General features: G+C 38.8%; 1 protein-coding gene across 2 annotated transcripts in view; it reads left to right on the top strand.

Annotated features, from left to right (window-relative positions):
- The window catches only part of LOC140950065 (uncharacterized), a 23627-nt gene extending 5698 nt beyond the window's left edge, over positions 1-17929 (top strand). For both annotated transcript variants that reach the window (XM_073399242.1, XM_073399234.1), the window contains 6 exons: positions 1-475; positions 2934-2987; positions 6314-6388; positions 8249-8326; positions 8816-8917; positions 14239-17929. The exon at positions 1-475 is cut by the window's left edge. In XM_073399242.1, the coding sequence (XP_073255343.1) occupies positions 1-475; positions 2934-2987; positions 6314-6388; positions 8249-8326; positions 8816-8917; positions 14239-17282 (3828 nt within the window). In that variant the 3' untranslated portion in view covers positions 17283-17929. The remainder of the gene's footprint in view (positions 476-2933; positions 2988-6313; positions 6389-8248; positions 8327-8815; positions 8918-14238) is intronic.
- Positions 17930-19284: the final 1355 nt, after the last annotated feature.

The following is a 19284-nucleotide window of genomic DNA, read 5'->3' as shown; positions in this document are numbered from 1 at the left end:
AAGCCTCCTGTACACCCAATACTGCAGACACTTAGAAAGAAGAGAATTCTTAATCCCACTCAATGGGCCAAGCTGTATCCTCCTTCACCTTCATCCGTATCTTCGAAAGATTTTGACGTCACACTTCTGATGTTGCTCTTAAGGAATGTATGTGGCTTGATTGCTCCAACCACTGGTTGGGATAATCTCCCACCTGCTGGAGATACAAGTGCTGAAGCTAACATAGCTAGGGTGAAGTATTACAGAAACCATGTCTATGGACATGCCAGCCAGGCATCTGTGGATGATGCTACATTTAATTCCTATTGGCAGGATATAAGTTATGCACTGGTAGGACTGGGTGCAGATTCTGCCGCTATCAGTAGACTGAAGACTGAAAGCATGGATCCTGTCATTGAGCAACACTACCAACAATTACTGGGGGAGTGGAAGAAAGATGATGATAGCAGCAAGGACAGACTTGATGAGATTGAAGGTAATCAAATGAATGATCGAACTTTATATTTAAGAGTCAGAGTATTAGGCTAATTGTGGACGTGAAAAGAACATTCCAAATACAAAATAAAAAATTAAAATAGGGATGCTATGAGTGTTAAAAATGTATTTTAAGATCTACAATCATTTTCAAGACAGGGAAGGTTCACACAAATTTAGAATTGCTTAGTTCCAAGAGGCACTGTTATTTAGACTGATATTCACAATATTCAATCTTATGAACCAAGCCAAATTTAGAAGGATTTGTATGGAATCGTTACAGCATATCTGGGCTAATATCTTGGAGACAATTTTCCCCGAATTGCTAATTTTTGGCGAGTAGGAGTATTGGACGTTGTTCTTTCAGAATATCTTAACAAATCCCATAATTTCACAAATTTCATTTTTATGACGTCATCACTTCGGTACTCTATGGGAATGACTTACGACATTATATGAAGTCTTACATGAAGTGCGTACTATCAAAATTTGCAATCATCATTTTCCAGAAATAATCTTTGTCAGTGACTAAATGCGTGCAAAATGCCCCAGAAACAGTACTGTGAATGAGAAAAATTCAAGTTTTGAGCTAAAAATGGGCTGAATCTCAAACTAAGGCTCAGAAAAGCTCAAAATATGATTTTATCCGGGAGATATGGTGACCCGTACAGGAGAGCGGGAGATTGGCGCCATATCCAGGAGACTCCCAGATAATGGGGGAGAGTTAGTATATATGGAAGTGACCTGATAAATTTACATGCAGTATTGTAAGTTAGAAACCCTAATACAGTTAACACAAAATAAGCCATTACCATGAAGTTTCCAAATGTATGTAGAGCTCCATATGTGAGTATTCTCTGAAAAAAAAAATGATGGCAAATATAACTATGCAATAAGCATAGTAATGTGTCACCTTTTAAAATTCTCTACCCAACAGAAATTTTTTTGTTATGGGTATAGTGCTGGTAGATTTACCTTAGCATTAGCCGATCATTATACATTTCTGGGAAACTGGCGACTTACCCCACCCCTAAGCCAACATTTTGCCCTGAATGAGAAGCAAGTGTTAATGTTGGCGTAGGGGAAGGGTATGTGGGTAGTTTCTCAGAAAGGTATAATGATCCGCATTAGCAATGTCAGTTGTGATGGTTGTTGAAGTCTTGGTCTCCTGTGGTGTAGGTTGGTGCTGTTTCTGCTTTACAATGGTGTTAGCTAGGTGTGAACAGTTTCTTCTTCTTATACGGTCGACTCTCTCTTAACGGACACCTCTATAAGACGGACACCTCTGTAAAATGGACACCTAGAGTTGGTCCCTGCCTTTGCTTATTCCCTTTCTTTGACTCTTTATAAGACGGACATCTCTCTAAGATGGACACTTAGCGCCGGTCCCAAAAGTGTCCATCTTGGAGAGAGTTGACTGTAGTGCTGTTGGGTCTCTTCACCTCATACAAGTGAGGTTTCTCTGCAGCTTTTACTACGAGACATCCAGGCTCAGCAGGTCCTTGATGTACACTTCTGTGCCAGGATCTGTTGGGTTCAAAGGCAGGGCTCTTTACCTGCTGTTGAAAGATGACTGCTGCTTTAGTTATCTCTGGACTACTAGTGGTGTGTTTAAATCCTTTAGTTATTACTTGGCAAACCTGGCAAATTCAAACTGAAAGCACTGTTCAGATCACACTTTTTGGGGGTTCTCGATTTTGTACTTTGTTGCAAATATGGCCCTCAGTGTCCTGATGATCTCAGTTGACTTTGTTGTTTTTTCCATGCCTGCCACTTTCACATACCTTGAAAAGTAGTCAAAAGCTACCAGGTAGCCCATGCCTTTCAATTCATGGAGGACTGAAGCCACCTTCTGCCAGGAACAATGAGGGTGCCATCAACTTTTTTTAATTGTAGACACGACTTGACGCGGAGTTTTATGAGCTCAACAAAATTTTATGTCATCTGACCATTAAATTATTATTAAAATGGTACCCTTTTGAGGGTTCATTTACAGTTTATAGTTAATAGTTTTTGCTATTAATCGTGGCTGTTTAGAGTAGTCCCCTGAAAGATTAGGCAACTAAAAAAGGGATCTAAATCTGCAATACATTACCAATGTCTATGACATAATTTTGACCTTTGCAAGTAATGCATTCTCTTTTCCCAACATGTTCAACTCATTATATCAGGAAGGGGTTGTGATCAGAGATGCCGAGACCTTCTTTATAAGTCTGAGACTTTGAGGCAAGTTTTAATTCCCGAAACAGAAATAACCAGACAAGACAAACCGTAGTTCTCACCAAAATCACTTTCAATGTTTGGAGATCAAATCAGATTTTGTTATTTCGACCCCCATAACAGTGTGCAGAGTTAAGGTGTTTAAACTTCTCAAACATTTGGTAAAGAGCAACTTTAACTGTGTTTGCTCCACTTGTAGTAGCTGACTTCTTATTCTACCTATTTTTTTTTCATTTAAGGATTGTTAAAGTATTTGAAGGAAGACAACGATAACTCACGAGTCAAACTTGAAGGTATGTTGGCCATTAAAAGGGTTTAATAATCAATTCCCTAGTAAAACTAAGGTGGCCGAACACAGTTTTGGCAGTTTGTGAGTGTATTCATTTGCCAAATCATGGCGAGAGAAAGGTTGCAGCTCACAAGCTGAAACTTGGCAAGTGAAAAAAAAACTGATGAAAGATTTTGATTGACAGGGAAAATTTGTCGTTTTCGTAGTTTCCATGGCAACATGAACGATTGAATACAACCTTAAAATTTCACTTTTGCTTAGTTTACATAAAATTCGCTCATTAGATTTTCCTATAAACTTGCACACAGTTTACTATTGTTAATCATTACCATTTGAAACTTATTTGACCAAATTTTAACAGACAGGTTTTTAGATATTCAATAATGTAATTGTTCTGTAATTATTAAAAGTGTCACAAACTTGTCTGTTCAACCTTCATTTTAAAGTTCTTATTATTTAAAATACGTTGAAAGTAAAAATTCTGCCAAATACCACAAAATTTTAATGAGTAGATTTTGAGAAATCCTCTTCTGTGTACCACTGCTTTTTCACCGCCATGTTTGTGTGTGTTATTTGAAACGTACGCCGTCACACGAGTTACCGCTGACCACCCACAAACTGTGCTCAACCACTTTAAGAGACCTTCGTTAAGGTGATTCGGTCCGTTGGGGTGGGGGTGGGGGGGGGGGGGACTCTCAGTCGTTATTACAATCAGTATGATCGACTTCTTAACTCTTCATCTCCCCCTGCACTGAAAAAACATGTTCTCATTTAGCCTGATCAATTTGCATTTTCTTTGTTTTAAGCTCAGTATCGTACATGTACATTACCATACACAAAAATTGGAACTAAAACAAAAAGTAGTATTTTGAAACACTAAATTTTGAACAAGGATAAAATTGAACCTTAAAATTTTATCTTTTATCATAATGCAAATATAACTCAAGAACGTGTACTGTGCCGTTCAATTAAAAATGTTTGCGTTTCGTATACATTACTTATCCCCAAGCCAACGAGTCAAGTTTTCCTTAAACTTTCATTTTTAATCTTATTTTTATTCTGATGGATTTTAAGTCTGATGTTGTTTCTGTTGTATTGGTTCTATTTTTTTTTATTTTTGTTACGTGGCATTTCCCGAGTAACCGCGCACGCCTTCTCCTCCTCTACTTAAGGTGGCTCCGTAATTAATACAAGAGCATTTAGCTGTGACAAATTTTCCGTCATAACTTTTTCGATTTTAACGCGATGGCTGCGAAACTTTGCAAAAAACAACATATATCATTCGGCAATAATACGAAATATTCCGATTTCATTGATGGTAAATATTTCTTGAGAAATTAGCGCTTAAAAGAACCCTACTGTTCAAAGAAAATCGCGTCTAGTAAAAAATTTTGCTGATATTTTTCACTGAAATTTCTGGTATCGGCTTTAATTGATATAATAATTATGCCAGAGGAATTTCAGAAAAATCGTTGGAGCAGAAGTCCGTAACTAAAAGTCACTCAAAATTCAGCTGTGAAATTGTTTTGGAATTTCAAAAATAAATTACTATCAGGAAGAAGGAGACACCAGTTTCAATTTCCGGGACAAGTAAATTCAGTGTTTGCTAATTCTGAAAACAGAAGCCGATTGCCTATCGTGCTATTCTTTAAAAGGTACTTTTCAGTTTTAGAAGCACTATAGATTGCTCCAAACTTTGCTCTGACGTCAAATGACTTGTTCCTTGACATTTTTAAAATATCCCTTGGCAGTTTTGGTTCAAACTCCTGCTACATACATTTTGATGTATTGCAATGCATCCTTAACGGCTTTTCCTGCTGTACGTTGTTTCCAATTCAGGAAAAAGGTATTGGGATTGTAAGCTACCTTGTATCGAAGCTCAGATAGAACTGTCCAGCGCCTTTGTTTATTACCAGAAAATGAGCACGAGCGGCAGCTCTGCGAGGAATTCGCACCTCAGCCAGGGGGGACGAATCACAATGATGCCCATGTCTGTGAACCGATCTGTATAAACGTGTATTGCAGAGCAAAACATAATAATCAAGAAAAAAATACCCATTCATTGAAGGAAGGAGTGACAAAAATTTCGGAGTTGTAAATTTATTCACGGGCAGTATTTTTGCGATAATTTTAATTTGCACTGTGATGTTATTCAGTTCACGGGCATGGTCATCATTGTCGTTCGTCCCCCCTGGGTGAGGTGCGAATTCCTCGCAGAACTGCCGCTCGTGCTCATTTTGTAGTCATAAACAAAGGTGCTGGACAGTTCTTTCTGAGCTCTGATAAAAGGTAGCGTCCAATCTCAATACTTTTTTCCTGAGTTGGAAGCCACGAACAGCAGTAAAAGTCGTTGAAAATGCATTGCAATACATCAAAATGTATGCAGCAGGAGTTTGAGCCAAAACTGCCAAGGGATATTTTAAAACTGTCGAAGAACAAGTCATTCTACTTCAGAGCAAAGTTTGGAGCAATTTATAGTGCTTCTAAAACTAAAGAGTACCTTTTAAAGAATAGCACGATAGGCAATCGGCTTTTGTTTTAAGAATTAGCAAACGTTGAATTTACTTGTCCCGAAAATTGAAACTGGTGGCTCCTTCTACCTGATAGTAATTTATTTTTGAAATTCCAAAACAATTTCACAGCTGAATTTTGAGCGACTTTTAGTTACGGACTTCTGCTCCAACGATTTTTCTAAAATTCCTCTGGCATATTTATTATATCAATTAAAGCCGATACCAGAAATTTCAGTAAAAAATATCAGCAAATTTTTTTACTAGACGCGATTTTCTTTGAACAGTAGGGTCCTTTTAAGCGCTAATTTCTCAAGAAATATTTACCATCAATGAAATCGGAACATTTCGTATTATTGCCGAATGATATATGTTGTTTTTTGCAAAGTTTCGCAGCCATCGCGTTAAAAACCAAAAAGTTATGACGGAAAATTTGTCACAGCAAAATGCTCTGGTATTAATTACGGAGCCACCTTAAGGATCAAGTGACCACACACCCATTATCACACCCATGATAAGAAACTCTCGAACCTTTGCGGTGTTATTGTCACTACTTGCCTGATGAGCAGTAAAGATACTCTTACATATCCTCCTATGGCATGTATCTACAGGGTTTATTCGCAACTTTTCTATTGCCCATAATACACTTTGTTTGCGCTCTGGTTTGTGTAACAATTTTTTCCCAATTTCTCCTGGGTGTTACAGTCGTTCGAAGACAAATTGAAGCCCAAGCTTATGCAGAATTTGGAGGGGGGCAAACAAGATGCATTATGGGCAATGCAAAAGTGGTGAATGGATATTTAATGTTGATATTACACAGAACAGCTAAAGAACATGAATGATCAGATCCTCGAAAGTGAGAGAAAAATCAGCGACAAAGCCAACCAAGAAAAAGGTATGTGTACTTATAAACTTTGTTATAAAAAGACAAGAAGCCACCTTGGCTGTACCTTATAGAAGCTGTGTCAAGTTCTAACCTGCGCATTTTACAAACAATTTTATACCAAGCTGCTTTCAGCCTATGCGGATCGGCTCACTGTTTTCTTCCCGGTATTCCAAACTGTTTATTACTTTTTATTCTGTTATGACCAGTACACTTTCCTTTCCTTTTTTTCGTTTTTTCCATGTAACAAACAGGTGTCCAGTTAGTTTACGAAGAGCAAAATTGACTCAAGGCCTCAGTCCTGTAGCAACCAAGTCACAACATTGCAACTGACTGAGTGAGAGACAAGAGAAATAACAAAAGTGTTGTCCAATCAGCGTGCAAAGAAAGTAGTGTCCGATAGCCCGGGGCTAGTGGATTTTGCTATCGGGCTAGTGAAATCTGTTTTTAACTTGCCCGAAGGGCAAGTGATGTTCGTTGAGAAATTCGAATAACAGAAGAAGTGTGAAATCAATTCTGCTCGACGAAAAGCTTTTGGGGCTAGTTGAAATGACGTCTGGGCTAGTAAATGCTAGCTTCAGCTTGCCCGAATGGCAAGCTGTAAAAATGATTTTCTTTGCACCCTGCCAATAAGGGTCTGATAAAAAAAAAAAAAACAAAACAAAAAAACACATTACACTTATCGAATATCCTTTCAAGGGAGAAAATCAATGTTTCTCTTATCTGTCGGCCCCTAAAAGTACATGGACATATTCCTCTCATCTGTTGATATCATAGAGTTTTCCTCTTTTCTTGGCCTTTATGAAGCAATATGCCTTCATTTACTGTACCATCCGTCAGTGCCTAAAATCAAACAAGCTTTATTGTTATAATTTGAACAAGAACTAACGATTCAATTGTACAGATAAAAGTTTTTTCAAACGAAGTTGCCATAAAGTATCTAGGGTTCATTGTTCTTCGACATGTGTAGGTTTACATTTATCATTCTTTGTCGCTTTCGTCATAGAACCGTATTAGGTCCTCATTGTCACTGGATTGACCATTTGATACTAATGTTAATTTCAATATACCGTGCCCCAGTCGTTGAGACGGCAATACCACATTTGAGAAATGAGTGAATAGTGATCAGTAATGGTATCCTTTCATCGACGCCGGAGAGATTTCTTGCCAAGCTTGCCCTCCGGCCATTTTGTCAAAAGAACCAGTGGTTTTAAATTGCATAAGCGCGCTCAGTGATCTCTAAAGAGAAAATGGAGGGTCTGCGAACAGGCTAAACGTCAATAGGCTGGACCTTACCTTTTGTCTCTGGTGGGACTAAGGCAAGAGTATTCTTACATGATCCTGAACGTCGAGAAATTAAAGTAACGGAGCAGAGAGAATTCACCGAGGATGAAAGCTACATTATGCTTTTTGCGCACTGGTGGTCAATTTGTTTATTTAATTAATGTCACATTTTAGCCATCCGAAAGTAACGGTTATCTGAAAGTTACGGCCACTCAAAGGTTGCGGCCCCTCTGGCCTGCTAATTCCGAAAGTAACGGACGCTGCTACTTGCCAAACTCTACTGTAATACAAATATTGAGTCATAAAATTCATTTCATTTACTGCATGACACAATTAAAAAGACACTGAACGTTTTTTTTGCTGAAGAGATAATAATCTTTCTCAATCCTTTTTTCTTGTTATAATTTAGACTGCAAAACAGTCCGTATTTTTGCGTATTCAAGTGCGCGGAAACAAAAGGTCTGGAGCGAGGCACTAAAAAAGGCTCGCGCGCACACTACGCTTTACCGATTTTGAGAAAAAACCGACTTCTTTGCAGTCTAGTTATAATTGTACTATTCGACTTACAAAGAATGTCTTCCCCAGAAGAAATCAGAGATGACCTCGAAGACATCAAAAGCGAACTAGGAAGGATGGGCGAGAAATTGAGAACTTCAGCAAATGAAGGTAATTTGCCTATAGGTAGTATTAGTATTGTAGTATTTAAAGCAATGGAGATTTTGAGTGAATTTACTTCTTTTGACAGAAAAATTTGAAGAGAGTAACAGGCTTTGCGATTTGCTAGGAAAATCCCATAATCGTGAGATTACAGGTACAACAGGTCCCAAGTTTTAATCCCGTGCGTTCGAGCCAAACTTGGCCATCCGGCTTGTCCCGGTATTCATTGACACGGCGAATAATTTTTTCTGCCACCCCATCGTGGGATGCTAGTCCAAGGCATGTTTACCCGTAGCATTAAATTCCCTGGTACCCATGTATACACTTATGTGGAATGAGGCACATTGAATGCAACGCAGTGACTGCCCTCAGGGCTTGAGCCTGGAACTCTCGATCCAGAGTTCACACTAACCATTAGGCAACCACGCCACCCATTACCTATTTCAATACTTAGTATTTTTCAACTAACGGAAGTTTGCTAAAATTTTTTATCCCCAGACAGAGAAAAATTTGAGGAGATTAAAGGTGAAATAACAGCCATAAGAGAAAAGTTAGATGCCTTGACATCAGCGGGACAAGAAAGCAATGATCAAGGAACATGTAAGATCTCAGATAAGTTCTGCACTTAAGGACTATAAACAGTGCCTCCGTCAATCACTTGGCCGTTTTAAGCGGGTTGAATTTAGAAAACAACAAAAAGGGCCATACGGGGGAATTGGTGAAAGTCCACAATGGAACACACAATCAAAGCTCCCTTGCGCGACCACCCGGGAAATTCGAAAAAGTGGTCGTAACTATAGCTGGTCGGAAATGAGCTCTCGTAAGCGACTGCATTGTAAACAATACGGAGTGGTCGCTTACGACAGCTTTAGGAAATCGTTAGTAATTCATAAAGAAAAAACAAAAGAAATTAATGTTTAATGTGTCTTTTATATCTGATATAGACACGGCTAAACTTTTCGTCCAATTTTTAAGGTCACAAACCTGCTCCAGACTTGGCTTGCTAACTGTTGAGGCTACCTTGCCAAGTTCCTCTCTTGTACGTAGCTTTTAGCTGCTTTATTTAGGACTTTCGGTCTTTCCGTTCATTTCTTGTCTTCAGAATCTTCATTTCTCGATGACCATGATACCACCCAACATTCGGATTTTTGCCATTTTTTTGCAATTTTTTAAACTGTTAAGCTGGTAGATCAAACTATACATGATTATGCTCTCGGTGTAGCTGCCCTCTTTCGAGTTAAGAGGGTTTATCTTTCATGATATTCCCAAAAAATCAAGGAAGGAGTTCGAGCAATAGACCTCTTTAGCCTGTATGTTTTGTTTTCCCAATATAGGTCATGTGATAATACTCTAGAGAACTAATTCTTTCTAATTACATCGTGTTCACCGGATATCTACGCACAATTTATGAAGAGACAATGGGTCAAGTTCCTCTGGGACCTCTATTGGAAAACAAAACATACAAGCTAAAGAAGTCTATTCGGGCAACAAAATACAAAAAAAAGTTTGATGGGAAAATATACCTGCGCACGCGCACCTTTAACGTGAAAGTACACAAATCGAATATTCGAGTCAAAAGATGGCACAACAAGTATGAAGTATTAAATTAGATTGCAAGAAAAGAACTTTCCTCCCCTCGCTCCCCACTTTCAGTTTATAGCCCTTTTCCCTCACTAAAGAACCTGGCCCCAGGCTATGAACTGGGCATGAATTTTGCCGAAATAATTGGTTATAATTTTATAAGAAATGATTACATTTTTTTGTTTGTTTGTTTGTTGTTGTTTTTTTTATGCACACATATTGGACGTCAATGTTGTGATCAATTGACAGCTGTCAAAACAGGCTATCCGCTAAACAGTATCACTTGACCGTATCGTGGGCTCAGGATGTACAAAATGAAATTCAGCTACTATCAGAAGTATTCTGTTATTCATGGCTAGTTTGTTTATTGGGTTTTTTGGTTTAGTCAAAGTCGGAAATCCGATTTCGGATGGCATTGTTTTCATTTTTCACCTTGCTTGATGCGTAAGAGGTTTGAAAAGTCTGAAGCGATACTGGCTTTACTTTATACCCTTCAGGAGCTGCATTTCGAATGGTAATCCTGAGTAATTATTGTATTTGATGTTTGTTTTTAATGAAGGCGAGCGTAGTTTGTACCGCTATTTTTTTGTGCACGTTTGTAAGATTTGAGACAGTGATCTGGCTGAGTATCAGGTTTGATATAAGCTTACAGAACTTTAAAAAGCCTTTCAACATTTTCTCACCGCAAATAGAAAGAAACGTTCCAACGAATATTTAGTTATCCTTCTGGCTGTAAAAGAAAGCTTTGAGCGATTTTCATGCCTCGAGTTCATCTTTGAAAAAAGCAAACACCGGGAAGCCGGCTTAAAACATAAACTTAAGTTTGAAGCTTGAACAGTCAGGATTTTTAGAGACACTTGTCGTTGTGAATGAAAACTGTTTTCTCTGTATATGTTTCACCGAATTATAATTCTTTTGTTGATTGTTAGTAGTCTCTCTTGTAATTTTAACCGCTGTGCCGTTTGTTTTCAGTCGTTCAGTGAACATTGCTTGCAGGAGTACTCAAAATGCCGCGCGAATCAAACGCTTTTCAAAATTGAAGATTACCCATCGATAAAACCATTAAATAAAAAATAAACATCATAAATTCTTTATTATGTTGGAGCGTAACTGTATTAATGTTTATTCAAACACTCGACCACATCTTGCACTGCAAAAATTAGAACCAGCTGGCCGTACAGATGATTTTGGAAATTTTTTTAACGGTTTAGCTAAAAGCCCACGCATGCTTCGATTGTCCAGAATATTGAATTAGTGCAATTTGTATTGCAAAATTGTGAAATACTGCATTCTGTCCGAGGTCTGTATGATAAGAACAGTGCCTCATAGTACTATTTCAACTCAGATGTGATGTATAAATGGCATAAAGGGTTGGTTTACACGCACCCAGATTTGTTGGCAAGATTTCGTAAACTAAACTTCTCGAACGCAAAAAATTGGGCCTGATTTTTTTCCAGACCTAATGTACGGTGATCAAGAGCCATTATGGCTTTTAAATGTGATCGAAGATGATTGCCAGTTTTAGGTGTACATATGAGGCTATCAACTCGATGTAAGATTTTGTTCACTCTTGGGCTGTCTGCAAATTATTCTTCTCTAAGATCACTTAGCCTTTCCCTCAAAAGTCACATGAATGTGCTCTAAAGTTAACTGAATTGTGAAATACAAGATTATTGTTTGATTTGAATTAAAAATTTATTAATGGGAGCCTCGCTTTTAGCCCCGGCTAAATCTATATATTATAACAAAGACGTCTGACGGGCTTCATAACTCGGAACCAGCTTCTAGAGTACGAGGATTTGCAATGTGCTAGAAAAATAATAGCTGTTTGCGTGAGATAAGTCTTTTGCTAAGGAGTCTGCAATACAGCCATATCAATCCCTCAGTTAAGTGGTGGGTAGATTAAAGCCGGCTTTCAACCAAGTGGCCGATCCGGCTGCAGGGGTTGCAATAAAATTGAAGTAGCCAGCAGGTTTGAATAGAGCAACCGACTAACACATTTCCTTGAAACAATAAATATGAACAAAAGCACACGCCACATCATGCAAAATGAAGCAACTATAATAAAGCCATTTATTATTCATTCAATAATTGCTAATTACAAAGATTTATTGAACAGTATAATTAGTTTCTTTTTAGTTTTGCAACCGTTTTTGCTCTTTAAACCATGTGCGTTTTATCGGCAAACTATCGAAGAAACGTGCGAAAAATTGACTGAAAATACAGCGTCTATACAACTAAAGCATACATAAAACCAATGGGCCTTTATGAAAACACTTCACAATTACGTTTTCATCCAGATTTAATGGTGTATTTTTTGGTTACTACATTATTAAAACTAGTTGCTTCTTCACTGTTCTTTCTTTATTCAAAAATACTATGCTTACACAGAACCGTCAATAACAGCAGATTCAATGTTCAAAATCTCGACCTTAAATTGTTGGAAAATTAGAATCAATCAAGAGATTCTCGAAGAAATCTATGCTTCCAATTCAGTGACAGAATTTAGTTTCTGCATTAAAGGGCACTCATCTTTCAAGTTATGTAATTTACATGTTCCGTAAGAAGAAGCAACTTGTTTTAATAATGTCGTAAACAAAAAAGTTTGCGACTCGAGGAGACGGCTGAAATTCTGGCTATTTTTGTTCTTGAATGTCCAGGTCATGGGAAGGAAAATAGTGCAAGGGGTCCCGTTAGTTTAGTAGAGGAGACAGGTTCTGAAAGCCTGCAAAAATCAAAGATGGAAACAATGGGGTGCAGGTTCTGTTGAGGGCTCGCTGAGCGTGTACAATGTTTTGTCTTGGTTCACAAATTATGACTGAATAAATTTATAGGACGTTGCTATTGGTCCGTTAGTTCACAATGAAAGGTGCACGGTCAAGTCCAAAAAAGCGAACAAAAACATGACAGTGAAGTTGGCCGGGCTTCATATCCACCGCACTTCATTAACCCCGCCTGGTTAGCTCAATTGGTTAAGCGCAGGTCTGCCGAGCTGGAGGCTGCCGGTTCAAGCCCCGGCCGGACCAACACTCAGGGTTTTTTAAATGTCTGAGGAGAACGTGCTGCCTTTAGAAAGACATCTGCAAACGGTTAGACTTTCTAGTCTTCTCAGATATGAACGATAAACCCTAGACCCCGTCTAACTGACAAGGGTGTACTATCAAGTGTTTTGAAAACTTGGTCCAATTGACAGTCAGTACATTGAAAATCTGCAGTAAATGGATGGGGTCACCTTGCTTGATTTCGCCCCGCGAGCCCGTTATTCTAAGTGTTTTTTGCCAAGTTGCGCACGGAATGTTCGAAGCTGGAACAACCGTCAAAAATCTTTCTCGTACAAAAAAAAACCTATGAAATATACTAAAATCTAAAGCCCGTTTGTTGATCTGGGCTGTAATTTTTCAGTATAGTGACTTTAAATTGCTCGATCTTGGAAGTAATTTAAAACGTGGACCGTTTATACTGTGTCTCCAAATGCGGCATTTTACGTCATTCTTATAAAAAAAATAATAAAACTTCTACTAACCAGATTTTTTTTCTCCTTTAAATATCTTTTTCTTCTAGCCATAACCAATAAAAAAAGGAGGATCACCGTTCTTCTTTCCTTGCAGAGACAACAAAAGGGGAAATTCCGGCTTCAAATGGGCATTTTGCGCGCGGGGACTGGGGCGAGTTTTAAGCCCAACATCATTTTAGCCGGGGAGGGTTGTCAGAATCACAATTAAAACGATTAAAACTAAAAAGAGGGCCGTTACGTCTTTTCAGGTGACTGGTGAAAATCACCACCAGCTTTGATGTCGTCATGTTATGCGCAGTGCAAAACAAGGGAATTACCTTAAGTTTTAGTGATACTCGTTGCCGGCGCCATCGTTTTGATTAAGCTGATCTTTATTAACAGACTGTGCTTGTAATAGACTGATTTTCGCTAGAGATTGAAAATTGCTTTATCAGCGAATACATGAAAATAATTATAACCGTGATCGTCGTTTCGCTGCCTTTAGATTGAGTCGTCACAAAGCAATTAAGACTTAGTGTAAAGGGAATAATTTCAATGTTTTGCTTTAAAAGAGTGTAACTTGTTTTTCTCAAGGGGGAACAGTCAGTGGAAATTCGGAGGAGCTCGAAACATCTGTACGACCCTCGAATTAGTAGTCATATGCCATGCACTCTACAGAGATGGCTTACTTACAGGTGTCCTTTTAAAGCGGGTTGAATTTTGAGACAATATAAGGGCTCTTGCCAGTGTTAAAGGAAACTGTCCATAAAACAACGAGATGTCCGTATTCAGGTGGTGTCTGTGAAGTGGGGGTTCGACTTAAACACGATATATCTTTGATTTTCAGGTGCTTTTTACCCAACTGGATTTGTTGATGGCATTCGCCAACTCTACAGCACCCGTGAAAGATGGTTTGCACCCTTTCCATGGTGGGAAAAGTTTCGATTAAGCCTTGATAACAATTTTACCAGACTCAAAATAGTGAACAGGAAGAAAGAAAGGGGAACCAAGACTGATGAAACTGTTACTATGAAAGATATCTTCAAACCCCACAAAGAATGCGATCATCCTAGGACGGTCTTAATTGAAGGGAGGCCAGGTATAGGAAAGACCACATTCTGTAATAAACTTGCTTACGATTGGGCAGCGAACAAGCAAGTGGCAGAAAATCCTTCAGGAAGTTTTTTTCCAAACTTCCAAGTAATTTTATTGATTAAATGCCGAGAAATAGAGTCTTGCCTTTCGGAGGCCACCGAAGGACAACCTCTCCCTCGATCTGAAAAAGAGAAACTGAACGAAATCTTCAAGTCTGTCCTTTGGGACGCCATTGATGACCAGCTTCTGCCTCGAGATTGCACAAAAGAAGATAAGGAAGAATTCTTCAAATTCATTCGCTGTAATCAGCCCGATATTTTACTGGTACTTGACGGATTGGATGAGTTGCCTGCCAATATGTTTGCAGCGTTTAAGGAAGTCATTCAAGGTCGAATGCTATCAAACTGTTACATTGTAGCTACAGCACGACAAGAGGTTGGGATGGAGGTGCGAGAGTGCTGCGATACCTTGCTAGAAATTGAAGGTTTCACTAAAGAAAAAGCCCGAGAGTTTATTTTCAGGTATTTCGACGAGGAACCGCATTTGGCCCAGAGGCTTTTAAACAAACTAGAGTCTGACGAAAACCTCCAACAGTTGACAGAAAGTCCTTTAAACACTGTACTTCTTTGTCTTCTTTGTGAGGACTCTGATGGTATTTTTGCAGAAAGTGGTACACAGCTTTATCTAAAAATGGTAGAGTGTGTTCTTAGAAGATATAGGAAAAAGAAAGGATTACCATTACCAAATACCAAGGACGAAGACCTCACTAAAGTATACAAAACTCAACTAAGACAGCTTGGCTCCATCGCCTGGAACGGTCTGCTTCATAATAACCTGTCCCTCGAAGAAGGCGAGTTTAAAAATTGCTCAGAAGAATTACCTGAATTCGGCTTCTTGTCCGTTGAGTGTAGCCCTCAAAAAGTGAGACCATCTCTCAACTATTCCTTTTTGCACAAAACATTTCAGGAATTGTTTGCGGCATTTTACCTCTGTTGCCTGGTTCTAGAAAACGAAATTTGTCCAGAAACCTTAATTGCCGACGACAGATATTTTAAAGAGCTTAAACAGGTGCTTTTGTTCACATGCGGCATGCTAGCTTCGCAATCGGAAGAAGCGATAAAGGCTCTGGTCTCGTGTATTGCTAAGAAGGTAAAGGATGACGCTACGTTCTCAGTTGCATTGGAATGCATTAAAGAATGTAAAAACGAAAAGAGTTGTACCCTTCATCTGCTCTTAGCTCGTACTCTTGGCTCGCATCTTCAAATAACTCAGTTGAATTTGTCATACAACAAACTTGGTACTGGTGACTGTACTGCACTGGCGGAAGCAATCAAACACAATTCAACAATAACACAGTTGAATTTGCCAGATACTGAACTTGGTACTGGTGACTGTACTGCACTGGCGGAAGCAATCAAACACAATTCAACAATAACACAGTTGGATTTGTCAGATAATGAACTTGGTACTGGTGACTGTACTGCACTGGCGGAAGCAATCGAACACAATTCAACAATAACACAGTTGCATTTGTCATTGAATGAACTTGGTACTGGTGACTGTACTGCACTGGCGGAAGCAATCAAACACAATTCAACAATAACACAGTTGAATTTGAGATACAATGAACTTGGTACTGGTGACTGTACTGCACTGGCGGAAGCAATCAAACACAATTCAACAATAACACGGTTGGATTTGTCAGACAACGAACTTGGTACCGGTGACTGTACTGCACTGGCGGAAGCAATCAAACACAATTCAACAATAACACAGTTGCATTTGAGATGCAATGAACTTGGTACTGGTGACTGTACTGCACTGGCGGAAGCAATCAAACACAATTCAACAATAACACAGTTGCATTTGGCAGGTAATAGACTTGGTACTGGTGACTGTACTGCACTGGCGGAAGCAATCAAACACAATTCAACAATAACACAGTTGCATTTGGCAGGTAATGGACTTGGTACTGGTGACTGTACTGCACTGGCGGAAGCAATCAAACACAATTCAACAATAACACAGTTGAATTTGTCAGATAATGAACTTGGTACTGGTGACTGTACTGCACTGGCGGAAGCAATCGAACACAATTCAACAATAACACAGTTGCATTTGTCATTGAATGAACTTGGTACTGGTGACTGTACTGCACTGGCGGAAGCAATCGAACACAATTCAACAATAACACAGTTGCATTTGTCATTGAATGAACTTGGTACTGGTGACTGTACTGCACTGGCGGAAGCAATCAAACACAATTCAACAATAACACAGTTGGATTTGTCAGATAATGAACTTGGTACTGGTGACTGTACTGCACTGGCGGAAGCAATCAAACACAATTCAACAATAACACAGTTGGATTTGGCAGGGAATGAACTTGGTACTGGTGACTGTACTGCACTGGCGGAAGCAATCAAACACAATTCAACAATAACACGGTTGGATTTGTCAGACAACGAACTTGGTACCGGTGACTGTACTGCACTGGCGGAAGCAATCAAACACAATTCAACAATAACACGGTTGGATTTGTCAGACAACGAACTTGGTACCGGTGACTGTACTGCACTGGCGGAAGCAATCAAACACAATTCAACAATAACACAGTTGAATTTGAGATACAATGAACTTGGTACTGGTGACTGTACTGCACTGGCGGAAGCAATCAAACACAATTCAACAATAACACGGTTGGATTTGTCAGACAACGAACTTGGTACCGGTGACTGTACTGCACTGGCGGAAGCAATCGAACGCAATTCAACAATAACACAGTTGAATTTTTAATAATTTTTATTTAATGTTACTCGGCTTTTTTAATATTCTACTCTTGTGGTAGCAATAACACGGAAATTAAAACCGTATTTCTAGTATAAAAGTGTCGAATCCTGAAGCGGATTTCAACAAGACTCTGTGGGAGCGTATATTTGGGCGTAGTTGTGCTAAGCCTACCGTATTTCCTCCATTAAACGCCGCCCTCGAATAAACGCTGCCTCATGATGGGTGGTTTATTTCAATAAGAGACTCACTAGACTGTATGATTGGTGCATTTCGATCCTCTCGTCAAAGAAATGTCACACATTATCAAATACACATTGTTCACGAAAGCCCCATACCAAAACCTCACATATTGATTCGTACATTTTGATATGTAAGACAAGATCATCAAGATAAACGTCTCAAAACAGCTGTATCTTATCCACACTTTTCCCACATACGTGACTTTAGCACTTATGAGCAAAGACGCACGTGAATCTATTAAAATGCTCCTTGAGTACCGACAATGGGCCAATTCCTTTTAAGTTCATTCACCAATTCCTAAATGTATTTGTCATCTTTCTTTTAATCTTTCTAGGCTGCAAGTAACAACATTTTTGCGCAACATCTCCTTTCGCTCTCGACCTCAGAACAATTCAGCATCGCTCAAAGTCTTATTGCGACGAAAACCCGTTATAGTACGAATATTTTTAACAGTTTTCATCTCCGGACTTCAAACTTCCAAATTTAGATGAGGTAGAAATACTGAACATTCAGATTAATGTTTGAGATCGTAAAAGTGGGATAAAGTACCTTGCTAGCGGAGCTTTCTTTCCAACATGCCTCTTACCTTGTACAGGACGTTCGCATGGCTGACATTCGCCTCGCTTCTCCTTTTTACTTGCCTTGTTTACGTTAGCACGTATTGCGTGCCTATTGCAAGTTTGCTTCAAAACAAGCCATCTCGATTACTCTATTTGGGGCACGCCCAAATAACAAGAGATGTAATATATCATCTGTAATAACACCAAAGAAAATTTCTCATGGGAGCCCGAGAAAATGAATGTCAAATTTCACAAAATTACATCTTCATATGAAAGAGAGACAGAGATTTACCTGTGTTTTCACAATTATTTTGAAATTTGACATTCATTTTCTTGGACTCCTAGGAGAAATTTTCTTTGGTGTTATTACAGATGACTAATTACATCTTTAGGCCTTAAAAATGTCAAAAAGAATGCAATATTCTTTAAACTATTCTGGTACAAGGTTTTTGTCCACTGAGAATAAAAATTACTCAATTTCCTAGTGGATTCCGTCTTAAAGTTTGCAAAAGGTCTTGCGTGATTTTTTTTCCCACAGGGCGGCTTAACCCTTTAAGCTCTAAGAGTGACTAGTGTCAAATTTCTCTTTGTAATATCACTCCTTTATAAAACAAAGTGGTCATGGGAATTGAGGACATGATCACACAAAATGAATCTAATTGATACTTCAACGAATTCTATTGAAAACGTATAAAGATAACAAATGAGAATTTGAATTTTGATATTAGGGTTTAAAGGGTTAACCTATATTTTTTTCATTTCAAATTTTCTGTTAGGGAAGCGAAATTGATCTTTTTAATGTGACATATAATGCACTGGTTAATAGGTTCCTCTGTAAACTTTTTAAAAACAAGAATAACGCCGGAGTTTTTTTCCCGGTAATGTGGTGACCTGTTTATATCAAAAGGTTGTCAAAGCTTAGCTACCTTATTTTAAGAGACCCACACTTGTTGACCACCTTTAATGAGGGGGGAGGTACATAATAGGAAGGAGGGAGAAAATGAAATGTTGGGAGTGGGGAGATTACAATGAGAAGGTAATTTTATGGCTTTTCTTTAACTTGCGTCATGACAAGGCCGGATGGGGGGACAGAGAAAATGGCGTACACTACAATCCCCTTAGGTCTCCTGGGACTCCCTTGGTCGCAAAGAAAGCATGGGATCAAACTTTGACGCATCTCAGGCTACCAGGTTTAAAACTTGGTAACG

The sequence above is a fragment of the Porites lutea genome, chromosome 1, assembly GCF_958299795.1.
Source record: "Porites lutea chromosome 1, jaPorLute2.1, whole genome shotgun sequence".
NCBI lineage: Eukaryota > Metazoa > Cnidaria > Anthozoa > Scleractinia > Poritidae > Porites > Porites lutea.
This window is presented reverse-complemented; position numbering and strand designations above follow the sequence as displayed.